The 18,777-nt window shown below is 50.4% G+C and overlaps 6 protein-coding genes across 6 annotated transcripts; 2 read left to right on the forward strand and 4 right to left on the reverse strand.

The window, feature by feature from the left end:
• Window positions 1-144: 144 nt before the first annotated feature.
• PV08_00828 (uncharacterized protein) lies at window positions 145-4,596 on the reverse strand (the record flags this gene model as incomplete). Its single annotated transcript, XM_016375193.1, has 3 exons — window positions 145-1,131; window positions 1,180-4,170; window positions 4,219-4,596. 3 exons carry the CDS (start codon window positions 4,594-4,596, stop codon window positions 145-147), a joined length of 4,356 nt encoding a protein of 1,451 aa, XP_016240469.1.
• A 355-nt stretch (window positions 4,597-4,951) lies between these two features.
• PV08_00829 (uncharacterized protein) lies at window positions 4,952-6,845 on the reverse strand (the record flags this gene model as incomplete). The annotated part of the gene is made up of 8 exons (XM_016375194.1): window positions 4,952-5,053; window positions 5,108-5,197; window positions 5,247-5,352; window positions 5,403-5,520; window positions 5,573-5,726; window positions 5,787-6,062; window positions 6,126-6,228; window positions 6,277-6,845. The coding sequence occupies 8 exons, from the start codon at window positions 6,843-6,845 to the stop codon at window positions 4,952-4,954; spliced, it is 1,518 nt and encodes a 505-aa protein (XP_016240470.1).
• Window positions 6,846-8,212: 1,367 nt separating this feature from the next.
• Window positions 8,213-9,667, reverse strand: PV08_00830 (60S ribosomal protein L7; the record flags this gene model as incomplete). The annotated part of the gene is made up of 4 exons (XM_016375195.1): window positions 8,213-8,672; window positions 8,722-8,888; window positions 9,065-9,176; window positions 9,645-9,667. The coding sequence occupies 4 exons, from the start codon at window positions 9,665-9,667 to the stop codon at window positions 8,213-8,215; spliced, it is 762 nt and encodes a 253-aa protein (XP_016240471.1).
• Window positions 9,668-9,966: 299 nt separating this feature from the next.
• PV08_00831 (uncharacterized protein) lies at window positions 9,967-10,734 on the forward strand (the record flags this gene model as incomplete). The annotated part of the gene is made up of 1 exon (XM_016375196.1): window positions 9,967-10,734. The coding sequence occupies one exon, from the start codon at window positions 9,967-9,969 to the stop codon at window positions 10,732-10,734; it is 768 nt and encodes a 255-aa protein (XP_016240472.1).
• An 86-nt stretch (window positions 10,735-10,820) lies between these two features.
• PV08_00832 (uncharacterized protein) lies at window positions 10,821-14,405 on the reverse strand (the record flags this gene model as incomplete). Its single annotated transcript, XM_016375197.1, has 1 exon — window positions 10,821-14,405. The coding sequence occupies one exon, from the start codon at window positions 14,403-14,405 to the stop codon at window positions 10,821-10,823; it is 3,585 nt and encodes a 1,194-aa protein (XP_016240473.1).
• A 1,758-nt stretch (window positions 14,406-16,163) lies between these two features.
• PV08_00833 (uncharacterized protein) lies at window positions 16,164-18,664 on the forward strand (the record flags this gene model as incomplete). Its single annotated transcript, XM_016375198.1, has 2 exons — window positions 16,164-17,838; window positions 17,889-18,664. The coding sequence occupies 2 exons, from the start codon at window positions 16,164-16,166 to the stop codon at window positions 18,662-18,664; spliced, it is 2,451 nt and encodes an 816-aa protein (XP_016240474.1).
• Window positions 18,665-18,777: the final 113 nt, after the last annotated feature.

Consider the following 18,777-nt stretch of genomic DNA (forward strand, 5'->3'; position numbering starts at 1 on the left):
CAACCCAAGCCAAACAACCTACACGGTACTCGTTACCGGGCATGGCATACCTCGATGCAACAGTCAGGAATGATTGACGACTCGTTTTCCCATCAGACGCTCTCGACGCAGCTCGCTACTCCAAAAGAAGTACAAATGACCCTTTCATCTCAAAGCAAACCCGAACAAACTGTCCATCTCCACCCATTGGCGTCCACATTTCCTCAGATAACCATCAACAACGGCCTTGATGCCCTCAAACCTGTCCTTGTTCGTCTCGGCGAGGACGACGATGCGATCTCGTCTGTCTGCATACTCTTTGTCTGACCTTGCTTTGTTCTTCGCCTTCTCCGTGTCGAACAACATCGCAAAGTACAGGAGTTGATTGTATAGTTTCTTTTCACTGTATTCGTATGACATGCGCCCCAGGCACCCTTCTGCACGACCACTGGGACCAAGACATCGGTGACCATACACCGAGATCTGTCGCGTCCTGTTGCCACAAGATGGATCATCGCAGACAAGCCAGCCCTCATAATAAAGGCAGGTCTGGACTCGAATTTGCGCCTCCAATTGGGTCGTCACGGCCATTCGGGTAAAGATTTGCTGGCAATCAGCATTGCCACATACGATACCTTCGGGTGTGCACGTCGTCGTCGAATCGCACAAGCCCTCGAAGGTCGTTGTCTGTTCGCAATGTCGGCATCGAAGCTTGAGCCGAGCGGCATCTCGGTAACGGACGCTGTCGGGGATTTGCGATTCCAGCGGGAAGATTTCGTTGCTCTGCCGACTGTCGCCGCTTGTCGTGCTGATTTGGTATTTGCGAACATCAAGCCCCAGGCATTCCGCCAACCTGACCGAGTCGGTACCCGGAATCGGCGCACACAAACGCTCAATCGGCGGGAAAAGTTGCTTGGACAAGTAATATTCCACATCTGGCACAAGGCCTGAGCCAGGCTTGAGGACATCCTGGGGTGTATATGCACGCTTGGGCGCTGGAAGACCCTTGGTAGACTCATCGCCCATGGTGACAATATAGGACATGACATCGTTGACTCGAACATTCTTGCCACGAGCAATTTCTCGAAGTGCTACCTGAACCTGTGGCATCGACTCTGCATTGGGGTAGTCTGTTGGGTTCTTGCCGAGTTTCTATACTGGTTAGTATCCGTGTGCGAAAACACTGAGGCATGAACTTACTGTGTAGATGACATATTGTGTCTGTGGGATGGTGTTTTCTCTCATCTTGTTTGCTAGATCACGAAGATATTCGTGGATTCTTTCCAATACCACCTCGGCGTCGTCTCCGGATAGGATCTCGTTCAGCAGCTTTTTGGAGGCATCCTTAGACAGGTTGCAGTACTCTCGCCGTTTCATATCGAGACCTTTGACTTCGAGCTTCTCAACGTACTTGCCATCGACTTCTGCCATGTTGACGGCTGCATACTTCTTCTTTGCGTGCAGCAGCAGTCGGCGGAACACGTTGTCTATGTCAATTTCCAGCAGCTTGTATCGCTCGTTGACGGATTTCTTGAAGTCATTCCCCACGCTCAGCGCTTGAGCAATGTTGTCTGCGTTGGTGTTGATCATGACCGAGTCAGTATCACCGTAAATGACCTGGAGCTGGTTGCTCTCTGCCAATTCTTTCGTGCTCCTCAGGATTTCTCTGCCCTTGAAAGTAGTGAGCATAGCGAGGGGTCTTGCGTAGAATCGTGACTGGGTGTAACCCAAACAACCGTACATAGAGTTGGCCGTAAGCTTCAAGGCCATCTGTTTGGTGTCCCAGAGAGCCATCTGCTCCGGCGTTGCTCGTTTATCCTTCATCAGCTTTTTGACTTCGCGACGACGCATAACAAGAGTTGCAATGAGTTTGGGTAGGATGCCCTGTGCTTGGTCCACAGGCACTTCGGGCACTTTCTCTTCGTGCTCATTCTGTGCCGTGCTTGCTCGGTCGACAGTGGTGAAACAGATGTTGTACTCCTGGATGATACTGGGGTACAAACTGTTGAAGTCCATCACCAGGACAAATTTATCATACAATCCCTTGTCAGGCTCGAAGACGAGACCACCCTTGTACTTGTCTTTCTTCTTTGTATCGGCTCCTTCTTCATCATCTTCGTTTTCTTCCGTACGCTTCGCCCGGCCTTTGCCATACTCCTTGTCTGGGCAAATATATTTGTTTCGGTGGAATTCGTGGAGCAAGATGTATTCGTTCCGTTCGGCTCTTGTACCGCTCAAGGTGCGAGCCCAAGAGTTACCAGCAAGTTCAGTCAGAACTTTGGTCAAAGGGAGCATTTGCAGCTTCAACGCAAGTGCAGCAATGAAGTAGGTGTCGGCGTGACAGTGATTGACATAGTCAAGTAACCCCTGGGAATTCTTGACATATTTGTTCAACCACTCATCGTTGTCAAGGTCACGTCGAGGGTTTTCTGGTCCAAGATACAATTCACACATTTCTGTAAGGCTCCATTGCTGACACTTGGTCATCAAGGACTTGCCCATGTCGTTGGCCAGGTCACACATCAGTCTCCCAGCAAGAAGCTGACGCTCGGCGAAGAACGAACCACCTTTTCCGAAAGTCTTGGGCCACTCGCTTCGCTTCAACCGGCCAATGCGGTGCCAACCAGGTGTCTTCTTCTCTTTGAGACGGCTGAGAAGAATGCTATAGTCGACTTCTTGCAATTGATGACCGATCAAAACGTCCGGATCGACCTTTTCGAACAGAGCCAGAAACTTGCTGAGCAGGAATTGCTCACTCTTTTCGAGCATAAAAGTGCCGTTCTGCTTCTTCGTCTCAGCATCAAAGCCTAGGGGGTATGCGGAGCCCGATGGTCGCATGACGGTGAAAGTTCTAGAAGGTAGCTTTTCTGGCGCAGTAGTGTCGGTCAAGGAAACATTCTCGTAGACTCTGGCGCTCGCAATCAAAATCTCCTGCTTGTTTTCCTTGACATTCAGTTGAGTGCGGAACGATAGAGACATCAAAGTGAGTCTGGGGTTTTCCACGCTCTCGCAGTCTTTCAGCACAGTGATGTTTTTCGGCTGGCTTACTGAGCACTCAAGTTTGCACCATGATGCATTGTTGACAGAAGTAAAGTCTGCATCCTCGAGATTCAGCCAGCAAGGGCCCATGATATTCTTCCATAGTACAAACTGCTCAAACAGAGAAGTATTTGTGCCAAAGACTCGTGAGAAGGTTTCGCCCTGCAAATCCATGGGCAAAGGATTCTTGTCATATGGATATAGCAGTTTGAGATACTCTGACTCCTTGGGCACATCCGGGAGCTCGAACGCATATTTTCTGGTACAGGGCTTGACCTTTCTCGTTGTGACTTTCATTTTGGACATCAAGGAGTCGACTTCGCCATACACATCGTCCATTTCCACCTCTTCACTGGTCTCTCGTCCATTGGAGTGTCTGTATTTCCTGGGAAGAAAGTACAGCTTGCGAAGAACATTGTCGACCTTCACAAACGCGCTGAGGTACTGCCCGGTGGACTTGTGCCTGACTTTGCCGAAGAGACATAGACTACCATTGACCTCAGTGTAGTCGAGCCAGAAAAACCGCAGGCTGCCGTCTTGTTCTACCGCATCCTGGGGCTTCATTTTGCCGAACACATATGACTCTGAAGACGGGCTGCTCTGAATATTGAGCTTACTGGTGATCTTGTTCCATGATGAGGCGTCCACATCAGCGACCGCAGGCAGTGGGGGCGAAGAGCTTTGAGGAGTCGGGAGCTGAGAGGACTTGATCTTCGGTGGTGGCCTGCTGCCAGTCATGTTGACGCTTGCAGACTGAATGCCTTCATGCGCAACTACTTGAGCAACATCCATCATGTCGTCTTCATCCTCCTCCTCTTTGATTTGAACCTTTGTCTTGCGCTCGACGGCCTTGACCACAGGGGAAGATGGAAGAGGATCGCTCATGATGTTGTCGTCGTCGTCGAAATTTGCCATTGTATCCTCGCCCTCATGGACTGCCTGAGGAGGAGGCGTATCAATCAGGTCAGGCTCCGGTGCGTAGTATTTTGGTCGAGGTCGCTCCGACGTAAGGGGAGGAGAGAGCACCCTGACTTTGCGTCGATTATCCGATTTGACAGGCTTTTTGGTAGATACACGAGCTGGAAGGATGTTGGCATCGACTTCACCCAGCAGATCGGCCATGAATGCTTCGTCTTCGGCTGTAGTTTGTATCTGCGGCGTTGGTTAGCATGGGAGCCGGTAGTTGGCAACATTTCCTACCTTTGGCTTAGGAGCAGCGACTGGGCCGTTGTTGAAGTAATTCATGATTTTGTGGTTGGTGCGTTCGTCCTTCTCACGGTCTTCTTCGCGTTTCCGTTTGGCAGCCTTGCCTTTGAGCGGGACATCGTCCCCATCGTCACTGCTGTAGTACTGGCGCTCGTTCTGCCATTCTTCACGGCCGTCATCGGCATAGCCTTCTCCATGATCGTCCACCACAAAGTCGTCTTTATCGAGGCGGCTACGAACAACTTTCTTGTAGCCGTCTTCGTCGACTTCATCGTAGATGGCACCTTGATCTTCAATCTGATACGAATCGAGGCGGGTCTTGCCAGCAGCACGTTGTGCTCGCAGCTGAGCAAGTGCCGACCGGTGAGACATGGTGCTCGATTCTGAGTTCGAGGGGTCTCAGGTACACCAAGATATCAAGCACAGTTGAAAGGTATGAGAAGAAGGGCATGGGCTGTAGAAGAGACCTTTAGCGACACGCGAGACGCGTTCGCCCCTAGAAATTACGCGACGGAGTGGAACGCGAGTCTCTGGTTCCCCGCCCACTATAAAATGAAGAGGCGGGAGGAAACACTACGGCGGACCACAGCGCGTGTTCCACCCACCTCTGTGAGGTGTTATCAATCGTCTCGATTCCATGTGCATGACACTCCGACCATGAACGCTGCCTACCCGTAGAGAGATGCTTGACTCCTCTATCATAGAGTCTCATCCTCGAATTCAGCCGTCATTTCCTTGCTCTCCTTCGGATATATACTTCGAAACCGTCCTGCCATACAAACCACCCACCCCGGACCGTCCACTCCTGGTCTGGCTGCAGGAAGGACAACTGGAGCAGACATCATTATTTGGAACTAAACACGCAATTTACGATTCGGCTTACCTCGTAATGTCTCAATAATTGAGGTACCACCTTGCATATCTCAAGCATGGAGATGTTCTTTCCAATACATGCTCGTTTGCCGTACCCAAACTATGATGGTGTCAGTGGGCTCGTTCCGTCATGATCTGCTACGAGTTACCGTCAAGTTGGCACGGTCCATCGCAGTAAGCTGCTCTGGTGTTGCTTCTAGCCATCTTTCTGGCCGGAATATATCGGCATCCGCCCCATATACACTTTCATCTCGCCTACCGTTGCTCTCTCAGCATCCGTTGTCTCTTGGAAGTGTACGACTTACGTTGTGACCCAAGGATTCATCCCTACGATTGTACCTTCAGGAAGGTAGTGGCCACGCAAGACGATTCCTCCCTTTGGGACACATCGTTCGATGATCAAACCGACCACCGGGTGTATACCTAAACAGGCACTGGTTAGGTGTGTGTGAGTAACATATTCGCGGGGACTTACGGAAGGCTTCCTTGATACAGGCCTGAAGGTAGGGTAATCTGCTGGACTCGTGCCAGGTAACCAAGTTGCTCAACTGGCCCGCCTCTTCTGCCCTATCAATTTCCTCGACTAATCGGCGCAGGCATGCGGGCGTTTTCATAAGGTGGTAGAAAATCTGGCATCATGATGATCAGCAGCAGGCCTCATCGGCACTTGTGACAGTGAAACTTCTTACTGCCCGTAATGCAATTCCAGTTGTATCGCTTCCTGCCGCCACATTATCTCCATTATAGAGGATGATCATCCGGTTCGTGACAATGTCCGGGTACCTGGCTTGTGCCTCCATACACCTTGTCAAGAAATCGCGTTTTCGACCGGCCCCATACGCCATACTTGCTACTCGCTCCTTCATCCTGTCCAGTGTGAAGGTGACAATAGGGTGGGTCGGCACTATTTTCAGAAACAGAGGGTTCTTGGTCAAGATCCTGTCCAGGAATGGAATTTGTCCTACCTGTCAGCCAATAATGGTGAGTACGACAACCCAGGTTAGGGGGCCTCGAGAGGCTGGGCATACACAAGCCGCATATGATATCTTGCCCCTGATATCTGCCATGATCCCGGCAACATCTGTGCCTGATTCCAAGAAGCCCAGTTTCTGACTGAACAAGATTTCGCCGCTGCCAATAGTCAACACCATCAACCCTTCCCCTGCTTCCAAAACTTACATGACATCAAAAGCATACATTTGCAGCCACACCCCAAAGTCGAACGAGACGCCAGAAGCGGCAAAGCCATCTAGTCTTGATGTAAACAGCGAAGTGGTAGAGTCCACCAACGGCTCGTATTCGATGATGGTCGACATGCTGTAGGCAGTTGCGATGGGTCTTTTGATCGAGGTGTGGTATCTTTCGTCCAGTGCGGTGAAGAGACTGGGAGTATACGCACCGTCCAAAGGCATCATGGAGAGTCTATAGTACTCGCTCTTGGTGAAAGCCGAATGAGTGCCGTAGATTGTTGGTATCAATGCTGTATCTGAGATCGAAATAGTTCGGGGTCCGATGCGGACGAAGTGCGAGTTTGTCTTTCTGTGAAGGTTGAGATGGGCCTGATGCACAGTCGAGAATGTGGTGCAGAAGAAGCGCCAAAAGTCAGAGAAGCCGGCGAGAAAAGGTCCTGGAATCGGGTGGAGGCCTCTGCCATATTTATTGAAGAGAAGCTTCCTGAAGAGCAAGAAGACCAGGAGCATCATCCAGTGGTCTGCCAGAAGCACTTGGATATCTCTGAGAAGGTTCATGACGATATATCGTAGTAGATTTGTTCTAGCAAAGTATCATCGCGCCCATCGTCCAGACGTCCACTCTTATATATAAACTGGTCGGGTGATATGCCTGACCTACGCCCCATCATCTCTCGGTGCCATGCAGACGTAGACAAAGATCCCTGTCTTCCCAATATCCAAGTTCTTAAGACATGTATCGTACACCATGTACGCCTTGGTACAATCGAGCAGGGCAGAGTACAGGAGTCCGACAACAAAGGGCTAAACGACGCGCTGTGGAGAGCTCGTGGAAGGCAGCCATTTCGAAGAGTGAAGATATCCAGCCATTCAGAGGGAAAAGTTGTGTTGCGTCTGCCGCCCCCTATTCAAAGGCAGTCCGAGACAGGGAGAAACAGACCATTGTGTATCCACCTACCAGTCATCTCTGTGTACTCTTTATACCTCGATGGGAACCTCTCAGCGATCTTGCCCTGAAACCAGCCGAGAACAGAGGCCTAAAGGATGGGAGAAGGTGAAACCACTTCCAACACTTACCGTCTGACTTACCTCTGTCCCTCCACTGACATGAATTGCGAAACCTTGCTTTGATGAGATTTCCGTATCTGGGTCGTATATCAGGACAGAGATAGATGACTGGGAAGGCCCCCTAGAGCTCCTAGCTCCCATGGGTTGGATGTAAAAATTGTGTTGGCCTCTTCACGAGCAGCGATTTTAGAATCGTTTCGCGATATTGGCGAGGTGTAGGGCAAGCAAAAGTGGTGGCTATGCTTCATTATTTCAACTCTCAACGGCCTGATAGAGCTCTGTACATTGTTGTTTGGACCAGAAGAACACTGGACTTTGTGCAAAGAGCTTTTCAAATGAGACAGTGATCCCGGTCCAGTTGAAGAGGGTATCTGATTCTCGAAAGACGTTTTTTCGTCGGGTAGATCGGCGCGTCAGGAAGTTACACTATCGTGTATTCATGTCTTATTTTCAAGCGTAGCAAACTTCGATCGCCCTTGATGGTGGGTGTGACAAAAACACTCCGGGATAGTGGCGGGTGGCGGAATCTCGATGTCAAAAGCACCGGGAATCTCAACCAGTATCACGTCGTAAACCTCAGGGAAGCGATACGTCGAAACTCTGACGATGTATCTTTGAAACAAGGATCACACGGTAGCATACACAAGGATGGATGGAGATGGACGTTGATCAAACAAGTTTTATTTTCATTGGTCTTGGGAATCACTTTTCAAGTCATTCGATCGCTTGAGCACAACTAGCGCCTGTTCCCCCATGTTTTGACATGTTGCAGGCCACCCGTTCATGGCACACGCTTGCAACATAGTCTGCGTAAAAAAGGCATGCCGCAATCCTTCACCGAACCATCTGGGATTCCCCTAGTTCATCTGTCGGATGAGAGCATTGATGTTCTCCTCCCGGTTACCAAGGTCACCACCCTCAATGTAGTGCTTGAATTTTCTGGTGCGGAAGCCACCGTTGGGGTTGGACAGCTTGAATGGCCACAAGAAGTTGCTAGCCTGCTTGAAGTTTGGTCCGACAGTGAAGATCTCGTGAATCAAGTCTTCCATGCAGACAATGCCGTACTTGCCCAGGTTGTCCTCGATGAGCTGGTTGTCGGTAAGGGCAATGCGCTGCTTGTCGATCTTTCCGTATCCGCGCTTGTAGATGAGCTCTCGGACGGTCTTGAGGTTGGGGTAGCCGTAGGCAATGTATGGGTTGACGATGGTCAACATCTCTTGGGTGGCCTTGGTCAACTTGATGAAAACACCGTTGTTGATCTGGAGAAGTCGGAGAAGTTGGAGGATCTTGCGCGGCTTGGGGGCAATCTTGTTGATACTGAGTTGGATTAGCGGAGGCTCAGAGTGTTCATTGAAGCTGTACTTACCCCTTGATTCTGACCACGAAGACAAGCTTGGGCTGCTCCTCAACGAAGAAGTTGCCCTTCTGCTTGCTCAGACGAGCAAGTCTGACCTTCTCGCGCTCGGCATCACGGTACTCCTTGACGTACTGCTCAGCACGTTTGAAGATGACACCACGTTTCTCCTTGTTGGTCTGCGAAATAGGGTTAGCCTCCAGTACAGACATAACCCGTAGACATTGTCAAAAAGAGGTAAATGTTCAGCCCCGAAAGATGGTTAACAAAAGCGACAGCATTGGCCGTAGCCTAGTCGCATTGTGGTATTTGTCATCACCGAATTGAGGTATGGGGTCTGTAGGAGAGTACCAACCTTCTTTCTCTTCTCGATCTCAGCGATGCGCTGCTCTCTGGCCTTCTCCTGGCTCTTTCTCTTCTTCAACAGAGTCTCGGGGACGAGGACCTGGTCCTGCGTAGGGACGGTTCTGTAGGGAGCATTGTATCAGTATAGTCCGCACGGTGGAGATCGCCGAGTTGGAACTGCAGCTATGGCGCGGCATTCTCAAACTGGTGATAGGCATAACTCGACGAAATGAATTTGATCGATGAGACAGGTAGACTGATGCATGCAGTGAAGCAGATCTGTAACACCCAAACTTCTCAACCGACAAGACCCCGACCACAGTCAGGAATTTTTTCGCTCTCCAACAAACTCCCAGCACTTGTTCAAGTTGCGAGGAACGTTGGACGAGCTCAATGGATTTCAAGGAAGAGAATTTGGCTTCTCTAGCCTCAACGCCCCAGGTCCTTCTTTCAAAAGCGTTCTCGTTCACATTCTTCCAGAGGAGCCATTGGGATTAATCGAGCTGGCACAAAGATGGCGTACCAGCAGAGAGGGAGCGGACCATATCTGAAGACTCCAACCGTCAGCAGGATACAATGGGAATACTTACGACTTGACAACAGGCTTCGTCATTTTGTCGTTGGGCACTGAGATGGATGGGTTGTCGAGGGAAGATCGAGTGCCGGCGAAACGAAAAGGAAATTCCAGATGCCAGTGCGCCGTCAAAGAAAATGCGCAGGCCGGTGAGTGTGGGCTAGAGCAAGAATGGAAAAGCGTCAGCCTATAGTCTTGGCATACTTCGAATCGCTAGCTTACGTAAGTAACCGTCGTTGTCATTCGCCTGGCATCGTGCTCTCCTACGGAGTACGACGTGCGGCATCTTTAAGATCGGTATCTCTCATCGAGCGTAGAGGATAAATCCATACCTGGCGATGTCTACCAGAAGAGGCGTCGGCCTGGGTGCGTTCACCAACCGAAATGTCACTGCTCAGTCGTACGCAGCTCATGGGTCTAACCTGAAGTCGGCAAATGCTGCTTCGCTGCAGACTCAGCTGGAAGTCTTTCAGTCGCTTCTACATAACTTTGCCCTCGAACATGCCACAACTATCAAGTCAAATCCGACTTTCCGAGCCGAGTTTGCAAGAATGTGTAACGCCATCGGCGTGGATCCGCTGGCGGGAAGTAACATCAAAGGCAAGAAAGCGGATTCCCTATGGGCAAAGGTGCTTGGCCACGATGTCAACGACTTCTACTTCTCGGTTGCTGTGCGTGTCGTAGAGCTGTGCCAATCTACACGAGCCGAGAATGGCGGGCTCCTGGGCCTGAAAGAATGCTGCGAAAGTGTCGCAAAGGGCAGGGCTATTGGTGGCGGGCTCCAAGTTTCCGAGGACGATATCGAGCAAGCTGTTAAGTCTCTCGAGCCTTTGGGCTCCGGGTTCCAGATCCTCACGATTGCGGGCAAGCGCTTCGTTCGCTCTGTGCCGAAGGAATTCAACAATGACCAATCTACTGTTCTCGAAGTTTTACAGCTTCTCGGTAGCGTGACCGTGTCACTTCTAACACTGAATCTGGGCTGGGAACGAGCACGTGCGGAAACAGTCATACAAGATCTGCTGGCCGACTCTTTGGTATGGGTCGACTCCCAGTGTCGCGAACCCGAGTACTGGTCACCTCAAGGCCTGATCGACGAAAACGAATAATTCTCAGATGGTGATCAATCTCTATTATGACCATCACACTATGCTCTTCTCTATCAACAAACATTAGAGCCTCGAAGCCTCAAGCTTTACTTTTTGTACTCGTCCTTCAACACCCAGCGACCACGACCACGACTTCCTTTTTCAAGTCTCGCGATCAACTTGAGAGTCTCTTTGAATTCAGCTGTAGCTTGGGGCGTCGTGCAGAACCGATTGAAGTGATCGATCAACATCTGAGTATACACGCTCCCACCATGGCTTGAAAGATAATCTCGAATCAGCTTCCCAAAATCTTTACCTTGTGGTATCGCGGGAGTACCAGAGCGAGATACTGAAGCTGGCGAAGCTGACGATCGTGCTGGACTTAAAGTTCTGGGCGTTGTGCCACGGCTTGATCCCAGCCCTGCCTGCCGTTGTTGCAAACCAGCAAGGAGACTTGAAGACTGTATGCCTGCACCTCTGGCACGAGGACCCGAGCTGAAGGCTCGTTGCGCACTTGTTTCTTGCGGCCGACCTGAAACACCAAATTGTCCGGTCCAAGTTGGAGTTCCGACTGGAATGGTACGAGCGATTTCACCTGCACGCCTCAGTTCTTTGGCAGCTTCCGCCGCCACTCTTCGGGCCTCTTGCTCCACCAGTACCGGATCTGCCATGACCTTTCCAGGCTTTGTACCATCGATGATCGCATCATGTTCGACCGCAGAATGAATGCCGGATCTGGCGAAAATACCTTCCATCATTCTGGCCTCGGAATTGTTCGCTCCCTCTTTGTTAGCCTTCTGTTCTTCTTCCACTTCACCGGCATACTGTTCCATGGAAGATATACCAGGCAACGCTTCGATACCTTTATCAGGAACAGCAGTAGTTTGTTCCTTTGCGGTCGAAGGTGCACTCTTCTGCTTTGCGTCTGATGTCGAACCATATTGTACTTGAGCATCTTTGAAGAGCTCGCTGGTCTCGGTGGGTGCTCCCTCATTCCCAAGAGAGAATAGATCATGGAGGTCATTCAAATGGAAGGTCTGACGTTGCTTGGGATCCTTCAGGATCTTGTTTGTCAGGAACTGTTTGAAGATTTGCCGATGGTAGATCTTTTCTTCTATCGTGCCTGCGGTCATAAGACGGTAAATCGTCACTTCGCGCTTCTGCCCAAGTCTCCATGCTCTCTCGCGAGCCTGCAGGTCAGTGGAAGGGTTCCAATCCGGATCATATATAATAACTCGATCTGCTCCTGTCAAATTAATACCAAGTCCACCAACCTTGGTAGTCAAAAGAAAGACGTGGAGGTCAGGGTCAGTGTTGAACTCATCGACCATACTCTGTCGCAACTGAATTGGAGTGTTTCCATCCATGCGGCGATACTTGAAGCCTGACAGAGACTTGACATACTTTTCGAGGATATCAAGCATGATCCTATGTTGAGCGAATAGAAGGGTTTTGTGACCAGTGTCTCTCCAGAGCTCCAAGAGTGAGCCAACAACTTGCATCTTGCCAGACTTTGCAGGGTCGCCATACTTATAGCCAGCTTGAATGGACAAGCGCTTATGATCCACCAGATCGGGATGGTTGCAGATTTTTCGAAGGATATCAATTCCATAGAGGGCTTGACGTTTGCCATTCATAATAGCATCCATCTCCCCGGAACCGATGAAACGCTGATATGCACGTCTCTGCAACGGTGTCAACTTGCAGAAAAGGACCTGTTCACTCTTCTTGGGAAGATCTGAGGCAACATCAACCTTGAACCGCTGCAACAAGTAAGGGCTGATGGCATCTTTCAATGTCTCGGCGCACTTGAAAGCTGTTTGAACCTGTAGGTTGGAAGCATTTGCATAACCACCTTGTCGAATGGGTATTTCGAATTGATTCCTGAAGTTGACCAGCGTGCCCAGGCGCATAGGGAAGACGAAGTCAAACAACGACCACAATTCGATCAGGTTGTTTTGCATGGGTGTGCCAGAGAGAATGATTCGATTCGGTGTACGCAATTCTTTACAATAGATCGTTATCGCAGTATCAGGATTTCTGATTTTGTGACCTTCATCTAGAATTGCATATTGCCAGTCAACAGGGATAAGAAGCGGTGCGTAAGTTTGCAAACCCGAGTAGGTCGTCACCAGAACACCACCTTCTTCCAAGATAGGGTGGAGGACGCGTCGGGCTGCCTTTTGAGCGGATGTCAATGGCTGGCGGCCTCGGTTTGGATCCCACTCCATGTCGAGTAGTCGGTCTTCTTTGGTGGCCTCTTTCTGTACGTTGATCATGCCACTTCCAGAAGAGTGCAAAATGGCGACACGGAAAGGAGGCCACCATCTGTGAAACTCGTTGACCCATTGTTTCATGACTGTGGCTGGACACACAACGATGACCGGCTTGGTCAATTTGTTGCTGTAGTGTAGGCCTGCCAAGAAGGAAATGACTTGAATGGTCTTGCCTAGCCCCATCTCATCACCAATGATGCCTCCAACCTGCTGTGTATACAGCTCGTATAGCCACTGCACTCCGGTCTTCTGATAATCGAAGAGACTAGGATAAATATCTCCGGGAAGCTTGTAGCCTTGGTCGAAGACGGTGTCAGGAATCTCGGGATGAGGGAGGTGGGCTTCTTCTTTTGTAATCGTATCTGGATCATCATCTTCGGTTATTTCGTTTGCTTCGGCCCCTAGCACATGTTTTCTGGCACGTCGTCGTCTAAGAGCCCATTTTTTGACCCGTGATCGATACACTGCTTCATTACCGTCGTCAATGCCGCGGAAGTCCTCGACATCGTCGTCGATCCCGGCGAGTTGATTTTGTCGAACTCTTTTCTTCTTGCCGACGGTGGTAGGCATTGAATCAGCCTCAGCTTCATCAACGGAGTCGGTCATAGTCTCATCGTGTTGAGAACTTTCATCATACGAATCGTCATCGCCAGCCTTCTTGGTATTTCTGACCAGTCGTCTTCGCTTTCGTGGCTGATCAGAGCTTGAGTCGTCTTCTGTGGTCGAATCCACAAAATTTGAAGCGAAGCCAGGCTGTCTGAGGTTTCGATGAGACATGACCTTGCCATCAGCAAGATCGGGATTTAGCTCCGCAAGGCCAGTCTCTTCTTCAGCATCCAGAAGAGCACCTTCAAGAGTGGCTGATGATTCGCCATGAGTCGAGAGTCCGAACTTGGAGAAAGGCGTAATCTTTCCAGTTCGGATCAAGAAATCTCGCTGCGTCTCATTTGGCAGACGTCCAGTGGAAGAAGCATCATGCTCGTCAACCTGGCCCGCCTGTGTCTCTCGGTCATGCATTCTTCCTTCAATGTCGGCAATGTCGTCGTCTAGACTTTGTATCTGACCTTGCATTCGATCCACATCTCGTCGCAATTTTGTGCGTTGGGTGATGCCGATAGGCCGACTGATCTCTTCACGCACTTTTCGGATCTGGTTTTGCAGCTTTTCTCTTTGCGCTTTAGACTTTTCGAGTCTCTGTTGATCTCGCTGATTAGCTTGCTCGAAGAGAAGTCTGTCTGCTTTGCGGCCAATGTTGCGCTCAAGATCATCCTGATCCTGGACGTGGGCATCAAGGTTTCGAAGTCGAAGTGTCTCGTCCGAATCGGCATGAGCGACAGCTTCTGAAGCGACGCTGTCGCTTATAGTTGGGTCGACGTCCATGATGCCAGGGTCGATGGCTTTGTCGCTTTCTTCCATCATTGCTCAACGCAAAGGTTGATGGCGAAAGTTAGGAAATGTCGTCATCACTGTCCTTACGGTCCTTGTGAGAGAGGTAGATTGTCTTTACGGAGAAAGCTTTCTGATTGAGCGAAGTAAAATTTTTTACCATGCAAAATTTTACTGGGAGGCCGGTGAATAGGAGGAGAAATTTGTACAACAATAGGAAGGGTAGTTACAAATTTAGGTGGCGATGTGAAGATATCGTGAGATGTGATTAAGGTACAGTTGAAAATGACATCTCCCTGAATGAGAAGGGTTGACCGCGTCTCCGCTGTCACGTATTCCTGTAGATGCTTCTTGTTGCATCGACGAGAATTGTGCCACAACCTTGTCGTTCCTCTGAAGGTTGGAGAAATGATTCCAAACGTGTTGTTTGGTGCGAGTCTCAATGGCTGCGTTGATCTGGTTACTTCAGGCTGCAGTGCACGGCAAATGCCATCACCAGGATGAATGCTCCTCCGTAGCAGGCACAGAGCGTACACCCCACAGTCTTCCGAGAAATACATGGTCGTCGAGTTATAGTCAATGAACACGCCGTCACCTCTCCCAACTACTCCCGGTGGCTATGACGTTTCAACTAAAGTCCAGGCACTTATTTGAATCTCTGAGAAGCAAGCAGAATCCGAGTTTGACAAAGATTGCCATTGAGGGCGAGGAGAGTCCTGGCAATTGGGGTTAGGAAGCGCCGAACGAAGCGCAACATACCAAGCAGAGCAACGTGCTGCTCAGGGGGCTTGACATGCTCGTCTTTACTCTTGGACAGACTGAGGAAGGGTTGACACGGCCGGGCAAGTAGCATATGTGATGCTGGATGAGTAGAATCAGAGAAGCGCGGATGGGCCAACAAGGGCCCTTTATATGATGATATCGCCCTCAGGAGGATGTTGTAAAAGCGGCGGCAATCTGCCGTCGTAGTGTCCTGTGGTGAGGCGCCTCGCCAGCCTAAGTTAAGTGAGCCCCGAGAGAGCCCAACCAGCGTTTGGCGTACTCGGTGCCAGCGTTATAATAATAACAATAATAACAATAAGCATCTCCAAAGCAGCAATCAAGGAACAACGCAGCAAGGTGGTCAAAAAGTCGCTGGCGTTTCACTCTCTTCAGGAAGATCGCTGTTCTGTGCTGGCTTGCCGGGCCGTGACAGTATCTGGGTGTATCCTCAACCCTTCTCTTCCATCTCCTCGTCAAGACATACTTGTATCTTCTCGTCGACTGCCGCTGTCCCTGCGTCGTGTACGCCATCCAAGCCAGCCCACGTCTCCACCGCTGCTTGCACTTGATGTCCTCTTGAAGCACAACCCTCCTCGGCCACGAAACTCAACTAAAACTGCGCCCTCCACCCTCAGCCTCCCTCAATTCCATGCGAGCTCCGAACGAAGTCAACCAAGATCATCATGGCTTCCTGTTGAGGCTTTGACTGTCTCTGACCATGCGTCGACTCGTACCACGGATCTCTCAGTCACCATCGACTGCGCTTACGAACCCTATCAGTCACTGCTCCCCTCGACCGCCCTGGCTACAATCACCTGAAGTCTGATCGACGTTTTCTCATCCGCCCTTCTTGAACGGCCCTCAACTGATGGGCCAGATTTCTCCTGACCATTGCGTGTACTTTCTTATGCTTTTTCAGCACGTTGTGGCCTTGTGTCAGCAGTGACGCGGTCTACGCTCTCACTCTTGGATTGTTGGCAGGTTGAATAGTACCCCTCGCAAGAGTAGCTGGAAGACAAAGCAGCCATGTCTCTGAACAACACCCCCGCGACTCAGTCGCAGTCCTATGAACACAATGGCGAAGTCGATGTTCCTATGGAAGATGCCGATCCGTACAATCGAGCGAAATATCCCCCACGTCCTGCCCATCAACACAGGCCTTCAGCCCAGTTCCTCCCCGAAATTTCCTCTGCCGCGCAGAGATATTCTCCTATGAATGCTCAACCTACGGGAGCCGCGTATCCTGCGAGTCCAAAAGTGCAGAATCCTGGAAACTTCTCCTATCTCGGTCAGCCGCAGCCATCACGACAGTCGCCGACACGACAAAGTAGCTACAATTCAGAGCGCTACCCCGAGCCTCCTACTCCTACAAGATACCCCTCCAACTATGTGTCTGCGCTGCAAAATTCTGAACTGAGCCCCGAATCCTACTACCCTTTGTCCACTGGAGGGACGAGACCTACTGCTCCCTCGAGGCAACTTTCCCAGGGACCTGGGCCGGTTCCCAGGTTCAAAAAGGTCAAGACCATGCAGGACTTTACACCGAGAGTCAACACTCAACCTCCCTACCGCAGGGCAAACCCAGAAGGTGGATTTATCAGCCCGTTACAAGCTCTCACTACCTATCTGCCTGCCACCTACAGGATATGCAATCCTAGCTTCAAATACGAGTCATCAAGAAATCCTAGGCGGGTGCTGACCAAGCCTAGCAAGGGAACAAAGAACGATGGCTACGATAACGACGACAGCGACTATATTCTCTACGTCAATGACATTCTCGGCAGTGAAGAAGCAGGTCACAAGAACCGCTACCTCATCCTAGATGTGCTGGGACAGGGTACCTTTGGGCAGGTCGTCAAGTGCCAAAATCTGAGGACCCAAGAAGTGGTTGCAGTAAAGGTCATCAAGAATCGCACAGCTTACTTTAATCAGAGTATGATGGAAGTTTCAGTCCTGGATTTGCTGAACCAGAAACTGGACAAGAATGATGACCACCACCTCTTGAGACTGAAAGACACATTCATCCATCGACAGCATCTGTGTCTTGTTTTTGAACTGCTCAGTGTCAACCTGTATGAGCTGATCAAACAGAACCAATTCCGGGGCTTGAGCACGACCCTAGTCCGGGTCTTTGCCCAACAACTGCTAAATGGTCTCACCCTGCTGAACAAAGCACGTCTGATCCATTGCGATCTCAAGCCAGAGAATATTCTGTTGAAAAATCTCGAAAGTCCGATTATTAAAATCATTGATTTTGGTTCGGCTTGCGATGAAAGGCAAACAGTCTACACCTATATCCAGTCACGATTCTACCGTTCTCCAGAAGTCCTCCTGGGCCTACCATATTCTTGCGCCATTGATATGTGGTCCCTTGGCTGCATCGTGGTAGAGTTGTTCTTGGGACTTCCGCTGTTTCCGGGTTCGTCGGAATACAACCAAGTTTCCAGAATTGTCGAAATGCTGGGTATGCCTCCAACGTGGATGCTAGAGATGGGGAAACAGTCTGGCGAGTTCTTTGAGAAAACTGCAGACGAGTTTGGCCGTCGAACTTATCGTCTGAAAAGTATGGAACAGTACTCCCGAGAGCACAATGTCAAAGAGCAACCGAGCAAAAAATATTTCCAAGCGACTACTTTGCCCGAAATCATTCGCAGCTACTCGATGCCTAGGAAGAATATGAAGCCTGCCGAGATTGAAAGAGGTGAGTCTAAAAGCCCAAATTCCCGTTTTTTGCGCTAATATTTCCAACAGAAATGAACAATCGGGTTGCTTTCATCGATTTCGTTCGGGGTTTGCTGACAATCAATCCTCTGGAACGATGGTCGCCCCAGCAAGCGAAGATGCATCCTTTCATCACCCAGCAGAAGTTCACGCAGCCGTTTGTGCCTCCCATGAACCTGAAGTCTCCCACAAGCAAAACCCCAGCTCCGGGTGTGCAGCAACAGCAGCAGGCTGAAGCTCTCAGTAAACAAAGAGCTGCTCAGGCTGCCCAGGCTCAAGCTCAAGCCCAAGCCGCCCAGGCTCAGGCTCAGGCCCAGGCTCAGGCTCAGACAGCCGCCCAGAATGCATACGCCATGCAAATGAGCCCATACCCTCAAACACAAGCACCACCGATGTACAATACTATGTACCCTGCGCACCAGCAAGGTGCTCCTCCACCATATCCGACTCACTCTACAAACTATCCCCCACAAATGGGTATGATGCAGCAGAATCCTCAGATGAACCCGAGCCATTATAACCACCAGCAAAGCTTGTATGCGCAGGCTACGCAGAGAGCTGGCAGGCAAAGGGCGTCAACAATGGACCAGCAACAAGCTGGAATCCCACCAACGATCCAGAGGGTAGCTAGTCATCTGGATCCCAACCAGCCCATCAGACTTCAACCTAGCCCTGCTTATTATCCACCGCCAGCAGACGGCTATGTGGATTCTCCATCGACTGCCCGAAGACGTGGCAGCCGTAATCAGAGGAACCGCGATTTCATCCGCACTTTGGAGGACGGGGCAATGAACCAATGGCATTGAAAGATCGAGCCCAAGAGGAGTGCCAAATACGTTCTCCTTGTCAGAGCTAGAACCTACTAAAGTTGGCGCAACCTTCGCAACCGTGTCAACAGAACAACCACGTGCCAAGTGGA

The sequence above is a fragment of the Exophiala spinifera genome (assembly GCF_000836115.1).
Source record: "Exophiala spinifera strain CBS 89968 unplaced genomic scaffold supercont1.1, whole genome shotgun sequence".
Lineage (NCBI taxonomy): Eukaryota > Fungi > Ascomycota > Eurotiomycetes > Chaetothyriales > Herpotrichiellaceae > Exophiala > Exophiala spinifera.